Genomic DNA, 22754 nt, shown 5'->3' with positions numbered 1-22754 from the left:
TGCAACCTCCGCCTCCTGGATTCAAGCAATTCTCCTGCCTCAGCCTCCTGAGTAGCTGGGATTACAGGCACGCACCACCATGCCCAGCTAATTTTTTGTATTTTTAGTAGAGACGGGGTTTCACCATGCTGACCAGGATGGTCTCGATCTCTTGACCTCGTGATCCACCCACCTCAGCCTCCCAAAGTGCTGGGATTACAGGCTTGAGCTACCGCACCCGGCCTGAGACATATCTTTACCCCAGTTGCAAACTGAGTTATGAATGATAAAGGTGTAGGCAGTTGAGCATCAGAGGCACTTTCTGGGAATTTAAATGCTAGACAAGGGCAATGGCAGTAACCTTTGATTTTCACTCCTCCACCCAACTTAAGCACATAAACACATCAGAAAAATTATACACTATTATGGCAGTTGTTTGTAGTGTAAACAGCTAAGGATTATCAGCTTTCTATAAGACTGCTAACTATCAGAATCCTGCAATGCCCAAACACAAAGAAACAAAAGAAGCTGACGTGCCATTTAAACATAAAAATGTAAGGGAATTGGAAAGTCAGATCTCTAATGTTTATTAGTCCTTCAAAATCACATAAAGAAGCAACACTTATACTCCTTGAAGCTTACAGTTCCACCTTCTCTGTCATCTGGACCCAAGCAAAGAGACACTTCTTTTCAAGATGACAATCTACAGAGATGACTAGGGATATTTCTACTTGTTTGTTTAAAAAAATCACTGCAAAATATGACCTAAGATAAATTTTGTAAAATGTAAGACTTAAAAAAAAAAAAAGGAAACAGGGCCGGGTGCGGTGGCTCACGCCTGTAATCCCAGCATTTTGGGAGGCTGAGGCGGGTGGATCATGAGGTCAAGAGATCCAGACCATCCTGGTCAACAAGGTGAAACCCGGTCTCTACTAAAAACACAAAAATTAGCTGGACATGGTGGTACGTGCCTGTAATCCCAGCTACTCGGGAGGCTGAGGCAGGAGAATTGCTTGAACCCAGGAGGCGGAGGTTGCGGTGAGCCGAGATTGCACCATTGCACTCCAGCCTGGGTAACAAGAGCGAAACTCCATCTCAAAAAAAAATAAAAATAAAAAAATAAAAAAATTTTAAAAAAGGAAATAAAAATATTCATTGAAGGAGAAAGCCTGAATTAGATGTATTAATGAAGAGAAACCTATAACTTCCATTGCTTCACTGCTTTAAGACAACATTTTGAACAAACATAAAATTTGATGATCAGTGGAAAAACTAGCCTTTTGGGACTAACAAAGATCCCTGGTGAGGTGCCCAGCACCCTGCCTATTCCCATAATTTAGGAGGGCAGCTGAATGTTGGATCCAGGACAGTCAAGACAAGCCTAATCTTATTTCAAAGATTCTATATTTAGAATTCTATAATTAGAATTTAGAATAGAAAATATTTCTGTATTCTCAATCTTATGAATCCTTAAAACTCAGAAAAATATTTAAATTAAGAAAAGATTTTTTTTAAAAAGAAGCAAATTATGTAAGTACTCTCTACATCAGACACATGAGGGTAGTGTGTGGCTAAGGCTTAAATGGCTGATTCATTTAAAGCATCTTTTCTGTTTCATGATTACAAACACTAGCAAAACAAAAGTTATGGAAGTCTTGTTCTTTATTTTAAAACATTATTTTAAAATATTTCTGGTGTACTGTTGAAATAGTAATGTTCTATAAGAGCACACTGCCTATTTTCAGGAGACCTGGGAGGAGGAAGGAGCGTCTGTCACTAACAGTCTTCTCCAGATGAATGGGCTTCAATTCACCCCCCAGGGACAGGGCTACTCACTTCTAACAATGACAAATGTGCAAATGCAACATCAAGACCATAGCTCTCTGAGAGGCTAACCTCACATACTCGTGTCAGGCCTGACTACAATTAAAGGAGAGGAGCTTCCTAAATGCTTCTTTCTGTGGAAAATCTGGGCCTCTAGAATGAAGTGACACTTAACAATAAGACTAAAGAAGATCCTGAGGTTAGAATGAGGAACACTCTGGGCAGTGGCTCCCAGTACTTTAGGAATCCAAAGCAGGAGGATCACTTGAGGCTAGGAGTTTATGACCAGCCTGGGCAACATAGCAAGACCTCCATCTCTATCAAATAAAAAAATTTAAATTGGCTGGGTATGGTGTCATGTGCCTATAGTCCTAGCTAATTGGAAAGCTTAGTTGGGAGAATAGCTTGAGTCCAGAAGGTCGTGGCTGTGGCAAGCCATGACTGGGCAACAAAGCAAGACCCTGTCCCAAAAAAAAGAAAAAGGCCAGGTATGGTGGCTCACACCTGTGGGAGGCTGAGATGAGCAGACTGCCTGAGGTCAGGAGTTGGAGACCAGCCCCTGGCCACACAGTGAAATCTCATCTCTACTAAAATATAAAAACTGGCCCAGCATGGTGGCGCATGCCTGTAATCCCAGCTACTTGGGAGACAGAGGTTGAAGTGAGCTGCAATCGCGCCACTGCACTCCAGCCTGGATGACAAATCGAACCTCTGTCAAGTGGGGGAGGGGACAGGGGAAGGGGAACACTTGGAGCAGTTAACTTCCACAGACAACCTAGCAGAGCCAAGACTTTGTAGAACAGTGAGAAATATCTCTGGATTTGTTAGGAGAATAAATTATCTTTGCTACCAGTTACTTGTATTAGCAACTAAAATGTCTCTGGTTCCCACTATTCGAAGAAGTGGGCTGAGACTGACACCACAACCGCTGTTTGACCTCAGACAGCCCTCTTTTGTACCATCTGTGCCTACTGTGTAGAAGTTTGGACCCTGTGGAAGAGTGCGTTTCAGAAAACATGCAAACACTCTGCCTTGGGTTTTGCTGGTTTCAGGAAAACCCAAGCTTAAGTCTGAGCCATGGAGGAAGACTCACAGCCCCAGTGTGTCAGATCGACAGATGAAACACCTGTACATGACAGACAGCTTTTTCAGTCTTTTAGGAAGGCTCTACCTTTACTCCACAACGGATGATCTTTAAATTTGATAAATGAAATTTCATTTAGGAAAAAAATCCCATTATGACTTTATTTCAATCCTGCTCCTTCTGTAGCCATGATGACTATCTTCCTCTAATACACATAGATTTATGATTTACTGAACTCAAACACAAGTTGTTTCCTACTTCCTTCAGTAACTGCTCCTGGATTCCCATTTGGCTGAGTTCCCCTTACCCTGGAATGTTTGTAGGAAGACAAGATAAGATTTCTTTTAATCACCAACTCTCATAACAGCTTATACCTGTTGTAGGAGTAAACAATTAAGAAGAGATGTGGGACAGGGAGCTCTGAAGTCTAAATAATGACCCACCAATGCAGCAGCAGGCCAAAGGGACAGAGCTCAAAACATACATCTCTCCCCTTGTGCCCCTGGGTCAAGCTAACACCTGAGTTTTCTTCTTTGAAACATCTGAATGCCTAAAAGTCAAAAATAACAATAAAATCAAAAACTCAACTTTTATAAACTTGTCGTACATAAAATGAGAAGTCCCCAATACAGGTCATATACATTTCAGAGCCACTCAGGAAGTTTTAAACAACTACTTCCAAACCCACAGGGGAAATGCCAATAGGCACCTTTCCAATTTCCAGGGAAAGGTGTTGGTGAGCTTATTAAGAGCGACAAGAGATCTTAAAATATTAAAAAATGAAATATGTACTTCATTTTTTATAATAGAAATATTATAAAATATATATAGATATATTTTACATAGATAAATATATAGATAATAGAAAAATTCTGCAACTAGTTTGTGGTGATGGTTGCACAGTTCTGTAAACTTACCAAAATCTGAATTGTACTCTTAAAGTCTGTAATTTTACGGTATGGAGATGATGCTTTAACAATGCTTTTCCACTTTTTAATGCAGAGCTAAGCAGGTGAGAAATTAAGAGAAATTCTCAGAGGCTAGAAAAGAGAAAGCAGAACTTCAGAGAAGCAAGCAATCACCAAAAACAGTGTTTCTTCGGTGGGTGGGTGGGGGCTTTTGGGAGAGGTACTATTTCATGATGAGAACTTGGGTTTTTAACGGGCCAAGGCCAGGGCCCTCTCAAGGTAGATGCCTCAGATCAGAAACTTTGCACAGAGCTGGAACAGGCAACAATCCTAGTAAGTCATCAACCCTAAGATCGATCAAGAAAGTCCACCACGAAAAGAGTATTTGTCAGTCTAAGCATTCATTTGCTCAGGGAGGAAAAGAAGAAAAGGCCCCTATACTCCACTCCAAATTCTAATCAAAAGCTGGCCTTCCACAGGGGTTTAGGTATAGCAATTATGTTATCTATATGGTCCAGAAAACTTTTACATTTAAGAGGTCATGTATTTGTAGTACCTCTAAGCAGGTGGCAGAAGCAAATATAAATTAAAAATTTCCCTCATGGAAGGTAATGTATACACAGGACTCAAAGAATTCCCACAACAAAATTTCAGGAATATGAACTCACAAATTAAAAATAAAAACAGAATGTATACAAGGAAATGAGCCATCTTGGGCAAGAGTAAGCAAAATCACCACCTGTGTAATAAGATCCATAATGACGCAGATACTCAAACAATTGAAAATGCAATATTAAAAACATGTTTATCTTAACAGAAGAGTACAGATAAGGAAAAGACATTCAAAAATGACTCATCAGATTTGAAAAGGATCAAAATAGAAATTCAAGAAAAAAATAATTTCTGCCATTTCTAGAAATTTAAGATAAATACTGACTTAAACTCGACTCAAAAGAGAATTAGTAACCTAGAAAGTCAAAATGAAGAAATTCTTTAGAAAAACCAAGACATTTTCTTTTACATACATATATATGTATTTTTTTTTTTTTTTTTTTTTTTTTGGAGACAGAGTCTTGCTATTTTGTCCTGGATGGAGTGCAATGGCATGCTCTTGACTCACCGCAACCTCTGCCTCCCAGGTTCAAGCCACTCTCCTGCCTCAGCCTCCCAAGTAGCTGGGATTACAGGTACGTGCCACCATGCCCAGCTAACTTTTTTTTTTTTTTTTTTTTTAGTATTTTTAAGTAGAATCGGTCTTTTGCCATGTTGTTCAGGCTGGTTTTGAACTCCTGAGCTTGTGATCGACCTGCTTCAGCCTCCTAAAGTGCTGGGATTACAGGCGTGAGCCACCATGCCTGGCTTAGAAAAACCAAGACATTTTCAACTTATGGAAAATGTGGAAACCACAAAAGAATTTAAGACACATGCAAGATAGCCTGAGAAAGTCTGCTATATAACTACTAAGAATTTCAAAGGAAAGAAGATAGAGAATGATGGGAAAGACAATACTGAAAGAGATAATGGATGAACACTTTTCAGAAGGGATGAAATGTTACTTTCAGACTTGGGAAGACAAATTCCAAATAGGGCAAATAAAAAGAAATCCACACTTTAAAAGGCTTTAGGTTTGTTTGTTTATTTATTTATTTATTTGAGACAGGGTCTCACTCTGTCACCCATGCTGGAGTGCAGTGGTGTGATCCTGGTTCACTGCAACCTCTGCCTCCCAGGTTCAAGCGATTCTCTCACCTCCGCCTCCCGAGTAACTGGGAGTAATGTACGCCACCACATCAGCTAATTTTTTTTTTTTTTTTTTTTTTTTTTTTTTTTTTGGTAGAGACAGGGTTTCACCATGTTGGCCTGGCTGGTGTTGAACTCCTGACCTCAGGTGATTTGCCCACCTAAGCCTCCCAAAGTGGCGAGATTACAGGCATGAGCCATTGCGCCTGGCCAGGACAACAAAGATTTTTTTAAATAGCCAGAAACAAATCATCTATTAAAAAAGGACAGTAAAATCGACCCCTGACTTCTCATAGCCACAATGCAAGTGAAAGACAAGGAAATAATATCTTCAAATAACTAAAAGAGGGAAAAAAATCATTCCGGAAGAACTATATATTCAATAAAATTATTTTTTCAATTTGAACAAAATAAGGACATTAAGACAAAAAATAAACAAAAAGTTCTGAAAGCATTTACTTCTAACAGATCTCCTCTTCCGCCACTAAAAAGTTTCTAAAGAATATACCTCAGAAAATAAAAAACCAAACCAAAACAAAAATAATATACCTCAGGAAGAAGGGAAATGATCCCAGAAAGTGGCTTAATATATAAGAAGAAACGGGAAGCATGAAAATATATCAGGTGGGTAAATTTAAGCACAGGTTGAAAAAAAAATTAATAAGTTAACAATAGGGTCTAACTCATGGGGCTAAAAATCAAAAGAACCAAAATATTGAATAACAATTATATTAAGTTAGAGAGTAAAGTTAACTGAAGTTAAGCCATGCTAAGATCTTACATTGTTTCAGAAGGAGGAAAAGATACTGAATAACCTCAACCTGTGAGTTAAAAATGCATGCTAAAATAGCCAGTCTCTACTAATAAAACCGTCAAGGGTGTAACTTCCAAACAAGGGGGAAAAAAAGAAGGTGGGGGATTCAATCAGCCCAAAAGAGGGAAGAGCAGTTAGAAATAAAGAAATGGGGTGGGGTGGGTAGAAGCAGAGGGTTCTCTTAAGAAACAGAGAATAAAATGTAATGGTAAAGATGCATCCACATGTCAGTAATGATCATGAATGCCCCGAGTCCTCAGTACTCCCAACTTTGTCGCTGGAAAGCCGAAGGCCACAGAGTTAGTTCCTCACCAGATCATAGCTGTTCTGACACACATCTCAGTGGCAATTCAATGTTAGAACCTGGACTTTCTTCATAGGGGGCACTTAGAAGAAATAAAAATCATATGGAATCTGTCACAGTATTTATTATTAAAATGTTGTGGACCCTATTTAATCATGCAGTGTCTCATATTAATATAAAAGATCCATGTAAGAATTCTTTTTGAGTATTTTTAGGATGAGCTTATTTCCCATGAGTAAATGGTCGTATTTCCTTCATTCTAAAGAGTAGAACTACACAACCAATTGTGTTTCATCTTTTCACAGCTGCTACCAATAAGTTCAGTCCAAAATCCAAACTTGAGCATGGCAAGTTTAGTAAACAACTGTCTACTATTTTCTTGATCTTGATGGTGAAACCCTGTCTCTACCCACGCTCCCCCCACTCAAAAATAAAAAGCCGGTGTGGTGGAACACGCCTGTAGTTCTGCAGGCTATACAGGAAGCATAGTAGCACTCGCTTCTTAGGAGGCCTCAGGAAGTTTCCAACCATAGTGCAAAGCAAAGGTGGAAGGAGACATATCACATGGTAAGAGTACAAGCAGGGGGTGGGGTGCCACACACTTTTAAATGACTAGATCTCATGAGAGCTCATCACTATCACAAAACAGCACTGGCTACGACAGATCCACACCCTTGATTCAAACACTTCCCACCAGGTCCCGCATCTAGCACTGGAGTTTACAATTTAACATGAGATTCGGGCAGGGACAAATACCCAAACTGTATCAAAAGCTGTTATCTCTTTTCTGAAACAGAGCAAAAGTTGGGCAGAGTGCTTCGTTGATCATGCCTACCAATGCTTCAAGAGAAAAGAAGAATTCTGATACCCCCTTGAGAACAAGGTTCACCCAACTGCCTTTGCTTGATCATCCCAGAATTTGACAAGGTGGTTAAATTCAGCCCAAAAATCTTATTTTTGGTTGAAGTGTTAAAAATAGAACATGTAAGACCCATTTTGTCTGAAACAAAAGTAAGAGTCTGAACTTACAGACCCTTGAAAATGTGGGAAAATCAAGCTCAGTATGCTTAGAATTATTCTGGAAGCCAACGTCAGCATTCTCTCCAGGGACATATAACTTCTCTTATGAAAGCGTTCCGTAATCTGAGAAAACTGAAGCTTCATTTAAAATTTGCTTTCTGCAAGAGTATCAGCCTACAGCATCATACAAAAGCACTGAGAAAATACCCAAGATGTCACAGGTAGTCATATAAGGTCAGTGTTTAATTCAAACGCTCCTTACAGAGCCTTTCCAAGGCCACATTACCACACATCATCAGAATACTATGGAATAAAACTTAGAATGCAGATCATTCAATGTGCAGTTAAAATATATATTACAAACCAATAAGGGCATACCTTATGAAGTCCCAGCTAACGGGAAATACTGTGTATGTTAGGAAGTGTGTGGTGGAGAGGGTAGATACAGGTAACAGCTCCAAAGCATACCAGTTGCATTCACTTTTTGGTTCTTAATTCATAAGGTAGTGCAGGGAATATAATCCTATTGCAGCAAATTCATTATAATAAGAGCCACATTTTAAATATAAGGTCTGGAGCTGAAGGGAAAGGATTTTGGACTGAAGTTACTGGTAGCAAAGAGGAAAGGATGAAACACAATCAGTTGTGTATATCACATGAATAATACATACTTTTTATACACAGGATTTCATTAATGGCATTTTCCCCATGCCACCCTCTCAATTCACAAAATTCAAAATGTATTCAGAAGAGAGCAAAATAAAAGGAAAAACAATACTCTTTAGCTGTTTAAGATGCCCACAGCCAAAGGAGGTGGGAAAGAAATGAAGCAATTAAAAAGGACACAGGGGTACTGCATTACTGACAAAAAGGTTAATATTTCTGACAGCGAATAAATTCTTCACTTCAGTACACTTTAAATTGAAGAACAACATAAAGAAATCATTAACGTGATAGGGGAGAAAGAGGTGAGTATAAAAGGTGTTATCCTTTCCTTGAAGCAAGGCCATGTTTTTTTTATAAACAGACGAACAAAATGCCCTTAGTGCTATGCTACATTCCAGAACAGAAGAACATGGTAAAGGGAAAAGCCACCTAGCCCACCAATACTGGCCCTTAGTTCCTGCTCCCCCTACTCACTGGCCTTGAGAATACACAACATCTATGCACCCTTTACACAAGAGAAGTGGCTTCAATACCATGCAGGAGTTACCAGATTCCACCGACCAGTGCAGTATGAGGCCGTCACAGGTCCTAGCCAGATCCTCACAAAATAATTAACAGAGGTCTCATAGCAAATATTCTACTATTTGCTTTTAAGTAAAATCACAAAAGATTCTTATTAAAATAAGGACCCAGAACTGGGCACAGTGATGTGCACCTGTAGTGCTAGCTACTTGGGAGTCTGAGGAGGGAGGATATATTGACGCCAGGAGTTTGAGACCAGCCTGGGCAAAAAAGCAAGACCTACATCTCAAAAAATAATAAAGATCCAATAGGCAGCCAGCACCACACAGACTCCTCAACACTGTGTATACACAGAGGAACTAGAGAAATTTACTTCTGTTGATAAAATCTCAATAGTCAATATGCAGTTTTTAGTCTTGAAACAAATCTTCTATTTCCATAAGGTGATATATACACAAGGCACCATAAAACTCCACTTCTAAGTGGGTATTATTCCTAATACTACTCAGGAACTATTCATACATTTAAAGCAACTTTATGTGATACTACAAATTAAAGCACAACCTTTTTATACTATTTTATTTGGTTTGGAAGAAAAGTATTTCTATTAAAGCAATATATAAGATTTCCAGAAACCAAGTTAGCAAGGGTCAACACATCTGTCCCAAATTTATTTTGGTCATTTATTAAAAGGCTACTGAAATAATAGCTTTTGTTCAGCTTCCATTTCAAATGCTGATAAAATGGACCACTTTCACCTATCACCTCAGTACAGTTTCTACGACACTGTAAAAAACATATACACTATATAAAATACATATTTAGTAGAAGACAATCTTCATGTGAGTAGGGATTTTTGTTGTATTCACTACTATATTCCTAGTGTCCAGAACAGTGATTAAGACATACTAATAAATCTATAAATACTTGTTATAATAATCTTACTACAATTTTCTTCTCCCTCAACTGCAGAAAGTTTGCTATAGGCTTTTGAAAGCTTCATTCTAGCTAGTCCCATCCCCCAAAAAACTGCTCAAATCAATGACAGTTAACGTTTTCAAAAAATACTCCAAATTTTTCCCCATCATCTCCATATCCCACAAGTTTTCACAGTTCATCCCTCTCGTACGCACTGTTTATGTATGATGCATTACGATGCTCTTTTGTGCAAATATTACAGATACTTCAGAAAAAGACAAAGTTCACTAACACGGATGATTAGTCATAATGCAGAGCTCTGCATTTCTTTTTTTTTTTTTTTTGAAAGGGAGTCTCGTTCTGTCACCAGGCTGGAGTGCACTAGTGCACTCTCAGCTCACTGCAACCTCCACCTCCCAGCCTCAAGTGATTCTCCTGCCTCAGCCTCTTGAATAGGGACTACAGGTGCGTGCCACCAACACCCAACAAATTTTAAGTAGAGACGGGGTTTCACCATGTTGGCCAGGATGGTCTCAATCTCTTGACGTCGTGTTCCACCCACCTCGGCCTTCTAAAGTGTTGGGATTACAGGAGTGAGCCATCCTGCCCGGCCAGAGCTCTGCATTTCTAAAGTATAGTCTTCAGCCCACTATCTCGGGGAGTGGGGTAGGCGGTAGCCCAGGAATTTGAAAGTTGAGCACCTGGGCAACTCTACTAACTTTAAGAACCAATAGCAGCCAGGCATGGTGGCTCATGCCTGTAATCCCAGCACAGTACTTTGGGAGGCAGAGGCAGGCAGATCAACTAAGGTGAGGAATTCGAGACCAGCCTGACCAACATGGAGAAATCCTGTCTCTACCAAAAATACAAAAAATTAGCTCAACATGGTGGCACATGCCTGTAATCCCAGCAACTTGGGAGGCTGAGGCAGGAGAATCGCTTAACCTGGGAGGTGGAGGTTGCAGTGAGCCGAGATCACGCCACTGTACTCCAGCTTAGGCAACAAGAGCAAAACTCTCCTACCACCCCTCTGCCAAAAAAAAAAAAAAAGAACCAACAGCTTCCCTCATTTAGTAGTTGTGGAACACCTACTATGTTCTAGGTACTATTCTCGACCCATGTCCTCAGATAACTTACATTCTTTTGGAGTATGAGGTGGGGGCCAGACAAATAAGAAAATAAACAAATCCAATAGTTTCAGAGAGTAAGAAGCACTACAAAGGACATACAACTGCGACAGGATGAAAAAAATGACTGCTGGAGGATGTAATGGAGGGGATGAGGGTTCCAGGAAAGTCTCTCTGCAGAAATGACATTTGGGTAGAGGGCACAGGTGGTGACATGTTGAGGTATGGTCAGAGATGAAGAACTAGTCAACTATGGCAGAAGCCATTCATCAAGGGAGACCCAGGACTAAGGGCAGTTGTAGGCAGGCATACTTATGGGCCATGGTTGAGGATCTGGATTTTTTAATATTATCCCAAGATTACACAGAAGCCATAGGATGGGTGGGTCAGAGGAGGGACAGGGTTAGTGTAAGCAAGTAATAATAATATTATTATTAAATTAGAAGGCTGCTACAGAAGCCCAGTGAAAGATGGTAGTGTGGACTAGGGAGGTGGCCAAAGAAATAAAGTAGACCAGACACGGGAGCTCACACTTGTAATCCTAGTAGTTGTTGAATACCTACTAGGAGGTGTTCTAGTAGGTGAGAGGATCACTTTAGTTTGAGAACACCCTGAACATGGCAAAACCCCATCTCTACAAAAAAAAAAAAAAGGCAAAAAATTAGCGAGGCATGGTGGTGCACCTATGGTCCCAGCCACCAGAGGTAGGGAGGATCGTCTGAGCCTGGGAGGTCAAGGCTTCAGTGAGCTGTGACTGTGCCACTGCACATGGGCCTGGGTGACAGTGAGACCTTGTCTCAAAAAAATGAAAAAAAAAAAGTAAAGGTTCTATCTTATGCCTAGTCTTAGGCAACATTTTTAAAACATTAGAGGCCAGGCACGGTGGCTCACACCTGTAATTCTAGCACTAAAGGAGGCTGAGGCAGGTGGATCACCTGAGGACAGAATTCGAGACCAGCCTGGCCAACATGGCAAAACCCCATCTCTACCAGAAACTACAAAAATTAGCCGGGCATGGTGGCGGGCACCTATAATCCCAGGTACTCATGAGGCTGAGGTGACAGAACAAGACTCTGTCTCAAAAATAATAATAACAAAATAAAAATAAAACATCAGGTGAGATAAAGGGAGAAAGGATATATATATATACATACATACATACATATATATATATATATATATATATTTTTTTTTTTTTTTCTAAAAGAAAGGACACAAATGGAAGGGGACAGCCAATAACATATAAAACAATGCAGCAGCAATCCAGATAGGACAGAACATGAGATGGAATATAAGAAGTTTATACTAGTAAGCTTCAAAACCATACTTAGAGCCAAACACCCACCCACATCCACACTGATAGGAAGGAACATGACGACACTAAGCAGCAGCACCTATGCAGGGAAAGCCTAGGGACTCTGACTAACTGTGAGCTCAATGGGCAACACAGAGTGAGGCTGCTGCCCAAAAGGCTGAAGGCATCCTGGGACACACTGGGCAGTCTCCGCTGCTCTACCCTCATCCTTGGACCCTGGAGCAGGTATTCCGTGAGGGCTGACACTTGAGTGGAGGGCATTCACAAGATACCTGGGACAAAATGAGCCCCTGAAAAGGAAAAGCATCTAGATCAGTGCTACCCAACAAAAGTACGAGAGCCACAGAAGAATTTTGAATTTTATTTTGAGATGGAGTCCCTCTCTGTTGCCCAGACTGGAGTGCAATGCTGTTATCTCGGGTCACTGAAATTTCTGCCTCACAGGTTCAAGGAATTCTCCTGCCTCAGCCTCCCGAGTAGTTGTGATTATAGGTGCCTGCCACCTTGTCTAGCTAATTGTATTCTTAGTAGAGATGGGGTTTCACCATGTTGCCCAGGCAGGTCTTGAACTTCTAATGTCAGGTGATCCACCTGTCTTGGCCTCCTGAAGTGCTGGGATTACAGGCGTGAGCCACTGCACCCGTCCTGATTTTTTTTTTTTTCTTTTTGAGACGAAGTCTCACTCTGTTGCCCAGGCTTGAGGGCAGTGGTGCAATCTTGGCTCACTGCAACCTCTGCCTCCTGGGATCAAGCAATTCTCCTGCCTTAGCCTCCCAAGTAGCAGGGACTACAGGCCCATGACATCATGCCTGGCTAATTTTTTTTTTTTTTTTTTTTGTATTTTAGTTGAGACAGGGTTTCACCATGTTGGCCAGGATGGTCTCAATTTCCTGACCTCATTATCTGCCTGCCTCAGCCTTCCAAAGTGCTGGGATTTCAGGCTTGAGCCACTGCACCCAGCCCTAAATTTTTAAATTTTTTAGTAGCTACATTCAAAAAGCAAAAAAGTAGGCTGGGCACAGTGGCGCATGCCTGTAATCCCAGTACTCTGGGAGGCCAAGGCGGTGGATCACCTGAGGTCAGGAGTTCGAGACCAGCCTGATCAACATGGTGAAACCCTGCCTCTACCAAATAAAAAAAAAAAAAAAAAATATATATATATATATATATATATATATATATATAAGCCGGGTGTGGTGGTACATGCCTGTAATCCCACCTACTCGGGAGGCTGAGGCAGAATCTCCTGAACCCAGGAGGCGGAGACTGCACTGAGCCGAGATCACACCATTGCGCTCCAGCCTGGGGAAGAAGAGCGAAACTCTTTCTGGGGGAAAAAAAAAAGCAAAAAGGCACCAAAAATTATTTCAACATGTAATCAATATAAAAAACTGTTACTGGGGTGGGCACAGTGGCTCACACCTTCAATCCCAGCACTCTAGAAGGCCGAGGCAGGCGAATAACTTGACCAAGATTGAGAGCTCAACCCGAGCCTGACCAACATGGTGAAACCATATCTCTACTAAAGATACAGAAATTAGCTGGGCATGGTAGCAGGAACCTGTAATCCTAGCAACTTGGGAGGCTGAGGCATGAAAATTGCTTAAACCTTGGAGGTAAAGGTTGCAGTGAGCCAAGATCGTGCCACTGCATTGCAGCCTCGGTTGACAGACCAAGACTCTGTCTCAAAAAATTTAAAAAAAAAAAAAAAAAAAACTAAGCTATTTTATATTCTTTTCTATACCACATCTTGAAAATATGCAAGTATGTGTTAACCCAAAGTATCTGAGACAGGTCTCAGTCAATTTAGAAAGTTTACTTTGCCAAGGTTAAGGACGTGCCTATGACACGGCCTCAGGAAGTCCTGTGCCCAAGGTGGCCGGGGCTTGGTTTTATACATTTTAGGGAATCATGAAACATCAATCAATATATGTAAGATGTATACCGGTTCTGCCTGAAAGGCTGGACAACTTGAAGTGGGGAAGGGGCTTCCAGGTCATAGGTAGATAACAGACAAACAGTTGCATTCTTTTGAGTTTCTGATTCACCTTTCCAAATGAAGCAATCAATCAGATATGCATTTTTCTAGGTTAGCAGAGGAATGATCTTGAGTAGAATGGTAGGCAGGTTTGCCTTAAGCAGTTTCCAGACTGACTTTTCCCTTTAGCTTAGTGATTTTGGGGTCCCAAGATTTATTTTCCTTTCACGTATGTATCTTTTTTTGTTTGAGATGGAGTCTCGCTCTGTTGCCAAGGCTGGAATGCAATGGCGTGATCTCGGTTCACTGCAACCTCCACCTCCTGGGTTCAAGTGATTCTCCTGCCTCAGCCTCCTGAGTAGCTGGGATTTATAGGTACCTGCCACCCTGCCCAGCTAATTTTGGTATTTTTGGTAGAGACGGGTTTCACCATGTTGGCCAGTTGGTCTCAAACTCTTGACCTCAAGTGATCTGTCTGCCTTGACCTCTCAAAGTGCTAGGATTACAGGTGTGAGCCACTGCACCCGGCCATTTATTTTATGTTTAAAGTACCTCTAATTCACATGTGTGTAAGCAGCAAGAACATGGACAGGAGAGATTCCAAAAAAAGGAAACTGTGGCTCCCCTCTCCTAACAGCCAGAGAATCTACCCATTAAGTATGCTGTCTCTGGAGGGAGACTTTCCCACTGCTGAAGGATCCAAGAAAGACTAAATGACAATAAAGATTACAAGAGAAAGGGATTTACACAGCAGAGTAAGAATCTATGATTCTATGAGAAAGGATCACTTACTCTGGTGTGAAGAGATGTGATCAGATTCCCTGGGAGAAGAAAAAACCTGACTCAGAAAAAGAATCTCCAGGGAAAAGGAATGCTCAAAGCAAATAGCACCCGATGAGAAAAGTGGTAAATCACTGAGTAATGACCATAAAAAAAAATCTACGGTAAAGCTGCAGAAACAAACCTGCCCTGCTTTGCCTCTTCCACGTGGTGTTTATGACTCTGCAGCATGCTAAGCTTGCCTATGTAGTCAAGCTACCTAAAAATCATGCATTCCACATACCTTTAAGATGGGGAGGTATTATGCATTACATAATTTGTCTGGTCTGGTCTTTGTCCTGGATTCCTATGAGGAAACCTCTGAATCTTTGGAATTTCAGTAGTAATGGAAGAATATCTGTTGTTCATGTATGGCAAGCCCCTGATAGTTTATGCCAAGGAGATTCGTCAGGATAGGGGGCCAACTATGTGATTAGAGGACTGGGGCTTTGAGGGAAAGGGACTGGAGACTGAGTTCAAACATATCATTCAATCATCATGCCTACGTAATGAAACCCCAATAAAAACTCTGAACACTGAAACTCAGCAGCACTTCTGGTCGATAAAAACATCAATGTGACAAGATGATGATGTACCTTAATTTCACTGGGAAGGAGCATAGACACTCTGGATTTTGAGACCTTCCCAGACTCCATCCTATGTGTCTCTTCATTTGGCTGGTCCTGATTAGTATCCTTTCTAATAAAATATTCAATGAGTTGCTCTACTAAATTACTGAACCTGAGGTGGGTCATAGGAACCCCTTAGATTTGTACACAGCTAGTCAGAAGTACAGGTGGCCTGGGGACCCTGGAACTTGCAGCTGGCATGTGAAATGAGGGCAATCTTATTGGGGACCATGCCCTTAACCTCTGGGGTCTGCACTAACTTCTGGTGGTTAGCATCAGAACTGTACTATAGTATTTTAGGAGAAGCACTCAACCCAAACACATCTGGCAGATTTCTCAGTGGCTGCAGTGTCTGAACCCCTCCTTTCTTGCCAGAGGCTTATGGCCATCAGCCCTGCCCAGCTTTCATATAGCACTCTTACTTCCCTTACACCCCAGGGAAAATGGCAAATGGTCCTTAAAACCAAAGTTGGCCTATAGACATTTAATCCAGTTAGGAGAGAACAAGAAGAAATAAAGCAGTCAACAAATTAACAAAACACTCACAATTAAATATTTCACCTTTGCTTAAAACAAGTCTCTGACTAGTTCAAAGTGTTTCGCTGTAATACAAATGGGGTAGGGGAGGAGAAGCCTTGTCACTGAGTAATAAGTTCTGCCATAAGTCAGGAATTTGGGGCTTCTACAACACTTTAAAAATTCATTTCCTTTTCATGGACATATGCAATTATACATCCTAGTGTCTCTATTACCGTAAATGTAATTTAACTGTTTGCAGAATAGGACTACAAAGCCTATGGTTATGCCTCAAGCAATGAAAAGCCATGTGTTATTTAATGCATAGTTAATACTCATGGGGTTGTGGAGAGAAGAAAGGTTAAAAGGGGTCAGAACTGAGCTGTGATAGAAAACACCAAACTCTCAATTCTAGGGGGCCTTTGGTTAGTGGTGTTCAGAAGTAAATGAAATAAAATATAAAAGCTTGGAAAAAGCTCCTAGAGCAAGGTCTCCAATACCTCCCGGCCCACTCAATGCTTCAGTGGGTGTGTTAGGCTGTTCGTCAAGCCAGTGAGCTCAAGTGCACGGTGCTCATTATTGGAGGGATGTAAGCCAGATTAACTTAGGCAACTTACTTAACCTCTCTAAGCCTGTTTCCTTACCTGAGAAATGCTGTGGGAAGTACACTGTATTTGCTGATATATAGTAGGTGCGAAGTGTCAGCTCTTTTAGGCTGGAGAGGCTGAGGATGATGCAGCTGGCCCTAATAAAGGGTGTTCTAGCACAGACAAGGACTGCCCTCTCTTCAGCTGCCACACTGAGCCCTTCGCTGTGCCGGTACCCAAGACCTTGAGCTGGCAGCATCCTTGCTTCCTACCGGGCGGACAAACTTTTTAATACATATGCTACTTATAGGAGACTGGCTTCCTGAGTGCAATCTTTGTGTATCTGGAGGTTATACCTCATGCTGTCATGTGACTATTGTGAATAAGATTATGTTTAATGGAGACACAAAATGAAAGTCTTCTAATTTTAGTTCCAAATGCCAGAATCATTAACTTGAATAGCAGACTGACCTATGTATTCTGTACATAATGAATTCAGGTCAGAATAACACTTAAATTAATGTTTAAAGAAAATGATGTAAAATTAGTAATGAATGATGTGATTACTGATGCTTTCCTTGGAATATTTTCATGGTATTAACATGGCCTAGCTGGGCACAGTGGCTCACGTCTATAATCCTAAAGCTTTTGGAGGCCGAAGCAGGTAGATCACTTGAGGTCAAGAGTTTGAGACCAGCCTGGCTAACATGGTGAAATTCTGTCTCTACTTAAAAGAGACGAGCGTGGTGGTGGGCACCAGCTACTCAGGAGGCTGAGGCAGGAGAATCACCTGAACCTGGGAGGCGGAGATTACAGTGAGCCGAGATCACGCCACTGCACTCCAGCGTGGGCAACAAAGCAAGACTGCGTCTCAAAACAAACAAACCAACAAAAATGAAACAAAACATAGCCTAATATCACTATAATATTCCAAAAGTATCAGACACACATTTTACATACAGTCCCATTTTCTGTTTTAACACAAAGACCAGCTTGCCAAATAGTTCATGGAGTATCTTTACCAAGTATGAGATGTTCTGCATTAAGATTACAAAAATCGCCGGGCGCGGTGGCTCACGCCTGTAATCCCAGCACTTTGGGAGGCCAAGGCGGGTGGATCACGAGGTCAAAAGATCGAGACCATCCTGGTCAAGAAGGTGAAACCCCGTCTCTACTAAAAGTACAAAAAATTAGCTGGGCATGGTGGCGTGTGCCTGTAATCCCAACTACTCAGGAGGCTGAGGCAGGAAAACTGCCTGAACCCAGGAGGCGGAGGTTGCGGTGAGCCGAGATTGCACCATTGCACTCCAGCCTGGGTAACAAGAGCGAAACTCCGTCTCAAAAAAAAAAAAAAAAAAAAAAAATCAAATCACAAAAATCAAATAACTTGAATATATGCTTATTTTGTATCCCATTTCCAAAATACACCAGTAATGGATAAATTAAACAACAGAATTTCAGTTAGCAAAAGGAGGAGTAGGCCTAACTTACCTGGAAATTACATCACAATTCACTCTCTTCTTACCACCCTACAAACCAACCACTTACATACAGATTTCTACCATGCAAATATAACTGATCAGCCCCGTGTCAGGGCTCAGTTTCTCCACTTTTACAACAAGACTGCTCTGAGTCTAGTCTAATTAAATAGGGCTAATTAAATAACATGATTAAAACTCACCACACCTCACCAAGTTACTTACAGTCAATGAAACTGCTAATTCACTTACCTCAATCAACTTGTTGGCATGTTCACGAAAAACTTGGGCATACTCCTTAACTTCTTTCTCATTTCCATTCTTTGCAGCTTCAATCAATACCAAAAGTGGAACATTGGTTTCCAGAAAAGAATCTGAAACATGGTCCATGACAGCTTTGCGGAGCTGATAATTAAATTGTAAAAAAATTTATTTTATTTCCACCAAAAAGGTATTAAATAGATTGCTTTTTATTCTCTTGCACACTTAAATCTAATGAAGCTTATGGTAGACTGGCTGCATTTCCATGAGGACCTCTCATGTAAGCCATGCAGTTATGTAATCTGTACCACAGGAAACATATGATCATGGAGACAACGGCTTACATTCCTACAGTTACAGCATTTCAGCAACAGAATCTCAGCTTTTGAGACAATATCCTTTTTTCTTGGGAATTACAAAACTAAGGCTTACACCTTAAATAATACAAAAGCTGAACTGAAAGCAGCTCTGGGTTGAATTGGCACATAGCCTTGGAATATATATAATTAACCTAACTGGCTAAATAAAAAGAGGAGAGAGAAAAAAGAGCTATCTGGTTTATCTAAAAGGGTTCACATACTATGAACCTTAAAACTTAAGGTTCTCTATAACCATTTCTGATACTGCTTCACTAAAAGGAAACTGAATAAAGATATATACTATCTTTAATTTTGCTTTATATCAGACATAAGCAATAAAACATCTATCTATCCACTAACTCTTAAAAACTGTCCATATTACAACTTCTCAAGTCTTCATACATTGTTTTATAAATTCAACCCTAAGTTCTTTAAAGACTAAAACTCAATTTGACTCCGAAATGTTAACGGGGTCATTTATCATTAAAAGGCTCAATTTCTTTTACTCTCTATTTACTAGCTCAGAAAATTCTGCACCTCAAATCTCTCTTTCCCTACCATATTTGGAACTGGAAACACTTCACCAAAGATCTAAGGGAACTGCAAGTGTATAATGAGAATAAGGCAAGTCAAATAAATAACTGAAATTTCGGTCTGTATTGTACATAGCCAATACAACAAGATCCTTCAGGGTTATCTTCACAGGTCTCCAAGTCATTTTAAATTTATTTTCCTACCTGTACATCTCTTTCACACTACAGTTAACTTATTCAGTCCAACACAGTGAGACTGTACTATTCCATGTCTTTGTGAAATGTGATTAGCCATTAAGAAGCATATTAGCAAGAAAACAAAGATAGGCATTTTCTTGTGAAAATCCATCCTTTCTCTCAATAAAAAAAATATATGTTAAGTCCAGTGCTTATTATTTCGATTAAGATTATCTGATCCTAATCAAAACTACAAAACTGAGAACTCAGAAAAACAATCAGTACTTTCATCCAGATTACCTGTCTACGCAAGTCCCTGGTCTTCTTGGTCATTTTATCTATTGCAGAATTGAGTGCATCACTTCTTTCTTTACGTCCAGCCTGGATAAAAGGAAAAGAGATGCGATTTTATTCATTTACAAAGACACCTAATGACAGCCTATAAACATCTGTGCTGAAATCAACACTGAAGAAACAGTACAACTTCTTAAACCCAAAGTTGGAAAATACTGGGGAGCAGAGGGAGGATACGTGACTTTGTTCATAAAACCCAACCCTACAATTCTTAGGCTTCACATTATCAGATGATTGGAATTGAGGGAGTTCTGCCAAAAATAAGAGAAGCCAAGAAACAAAAAGCTCTGCTTTAAGTTTGGCTTTTAAAAATTAAATTTACATTTTTGAGGTTCAGTATACACCAATTTTATTAATGAAGCAGCTCTCCTTGAACTGCAGCAAGAACAGAGTACACCTGATTTTGATGAACTCTGAGATTTGAAGAATGTCAAGATGTGAAAAAATGGGACCTCGCATTGAAACAATGTAAAACAACAAATTTAAAAACTAAGATGTACCTGATAGGTCAGAGCTAATAATGTATATTACGCAGCTCAAATCATAATGCTTTGTAGTACTACTTCAGTCATTAAAAAAAAAAAAAAATCCTAGGCTAAGCTTTAATGCAGTTACATTGCACAGAAAAGAACCTACTGGCCACTCCTGAAGCAGTATGTAAAACAGTATTTTTTCAGAGCTCAAGGGGTTAAGTCGAGATTTGCCAAGGCAACATTCTAAGCAGAAATCAAGTAGAATAAAACATAGTAGTTGAACGAAAAGGGACAAAAGCTTTTTAAAACCCAGGTGGAGACTGTTGTGTCCCTGGAACTGCCTCCATCATGTAGTTTAAACTATGACGTTTATTTAAAGCTTGTTTTCACAAAATATATTTGGTTCTTTCTGAAAAACATGTCAGTAAATCACAGGAGAGATACAAACAGACAACGGAACTTAGCCCTGTGCCCTCCCTTTGGGTTCCCTCAAGACATTTTGGTATGAGTATGCTCTTAGTACATAAGCCAGTAGAACAGATGAATGGTTAGGGATGGGGAGAACTGTTTACTAAGTGCCTTGAATGTACATTTGTTATTCACTTTACCTGTCAATTGGGGGAAATGCCATCTATCTCTCTACTCTTTTCTCTATGGACTGTTAGAAAAGAGAAGAAATATTGAGGAATATACGTTATTTAAAAAGGGCAGAAAGGAGACAACAGGCAATAGTTAAGAGTTGAAACATAAATAAAATTGATATGATCAACGGCCGGGCGCGGTGGCTCACGCCTATAATCCCAGCACTTTGGGAGGCCGAGACGGGTGGATCATGAGGTCAAGAGATCGAGACCATTCTGGTCAACATGGTGAAACCCTGTCTCTACTAAAAATGCAAAAATTAGCCGGACATGGTGGCGCATGCCTGTAGTCCCAGCTACTCAGGAGGCTGAGGCAGGAGAATTGCCTGAACCCAGGAGGCGGAGGCTGCGATGAGCCAAGGTCGCGCCATTGCACTCCACTCTGGGTAATGAGCGAAACTTGGTCTAAAAGAAAAAAAAAAGAAATAATGGCAACCAAAAAATTGATATGATCACTATCAAATCTGGTTACAGTCTCATTCCTTATCCTTTCCCCCCCAGCACTCTTGTACTGCCAATAAAATTAAGTATTCCATTAATATTGATGGTGGGGGAAGAGGTCTCAACAAAAACTAATTCAAAATAGGAAGACTTTAACCTGCAGGAATAAACTGATTTATTCAGGGCCATGAATGTCAACCAACCAACTGAAAGGACCCCCGTCTCAGCCAGGGCAGTCCAAAGTAAACTTGAAAAACTAGTATAGGCCGTCATGGGAAGGAGGAGGTTGGACGTGCCGCGTTATACTCTCCTCCCTTTGGAATTCAGGTACAACTGACCAGCACTAACATTAAAAACAGAGATCTAAGACTGACAAAGCAGATTATTTGTAGCAATAAAATACCAAATTCCAACTGGACTCTAGTATAGTATCACATGACAGATAGCAGGCCCTGAAAGAAATCCAACTATTTTATTCCAAAATATATTTCTATGAAATATTAATATTTTGAAATGGCCCTGCAAAGTGGTCACTTTTGGGGAAAATCTACATTCTCTAGAGAATCTCCTTCCCCTTCTAGGTTTTTTTCCTGATCTAGGAGAAATTTAACTAAGAGTCTGACACCTTTTAGGATCTGGTAAAAGGTACTGACTTCAGCTGTTCAGGGAGAGCTTAATCCTTTCAATCAACTACCACAGGAAATCTCTGAATTCACCTCTGACCCAGAAGCCCCCCTCCAACCCTTTCAAACTATCCAGGCTTTCAGGACCAAACGAATGTACACCTTACATGTACTGACTGATGTCTACCTATGATTTCCATCCTCATAAAATGTATAAAAATCAAGGTGTAACCCAACCACTTTGGGAATATGTTCTTGAGACTGTGCCTTTGGCCTAGGCCCCAGAATATTTCTTCAAGCATTCTATAGAGTTTGACTCTTTCTTGTTGACATTAGTCAGCTTGAGACGTGCAATTATTTACTGACATAAAGATCTAAATACCAGGATCTAAGACAAAGGTAGCTGAAACTGAATCACAGTCAAACTGACTTCATAATTAATGCTTTAAACAGGAAAAGTCTCCGCATATTCCTTAAGACACTCAAGTATTCTCTTCAATAAGATTTATCTAAATAAATCCTGTAAAGTTTACCATTGTTCCTAGCCAGCCAGGTTTTTCTGGTGTTTCTAATAGATCACTTGTTCTAGAAAATATTTAGAATCTGAAACCCAAAGGTTGAGCATGTAGACTTCATGAAAACTCAATCCCCTACAACCTGAAAT

The 22754-nt window shown here is 40.4% G+C and overlaps 1 protein-coding gene across 2 annotated transcripts in view; it reads right to left on the bottom strand.

Annotated features, from left to right (window-relative positions):
* Positions 1 to 22754, bottom strand: part of CTNNA1 (catenin alpha 1) — a 183073-nt gene that overhangs the window by 30824 nt on the left and 129495 nt on the right. For both annotated transcript variants that reach the window (XM_039464507.2, XM_010344484.3), the window contains 2 exons: positions 19859 to 19939; positions 18481 to 18633 (listed from right to left, as the gene is read on the bottom strand). In XM_039464507.2, the coding sequence (XP_039320441.1) occupies positions 18481 to 18633; positions 19859 to 19939 (234 nt within the window). The remainder of the gene's footprint in view (positions 1 to 18480; positions 18634 to 19858; positions 19940 to 22754) is intronic.

This window comes from Saimiri boliviensis, chromosome 1 (genome assembly GCF_048565385.1).
Source record: "Saimiri boliviensis isolate mSaiBol1 chromosome 1, mSaiBol1.pri, whole genome shotgun sequence".
Classification (NCBI taxonomy): Eukaryota; Metazoa; Chordata; class Mammalia; order Primates; family Cebidae; genus Saimiri; species Saimiri boliviensis.
Note: the sequence above shows the minus strand (reverse complement) of the source record. Positions and strands in the feature narration are given on the sequence as shown.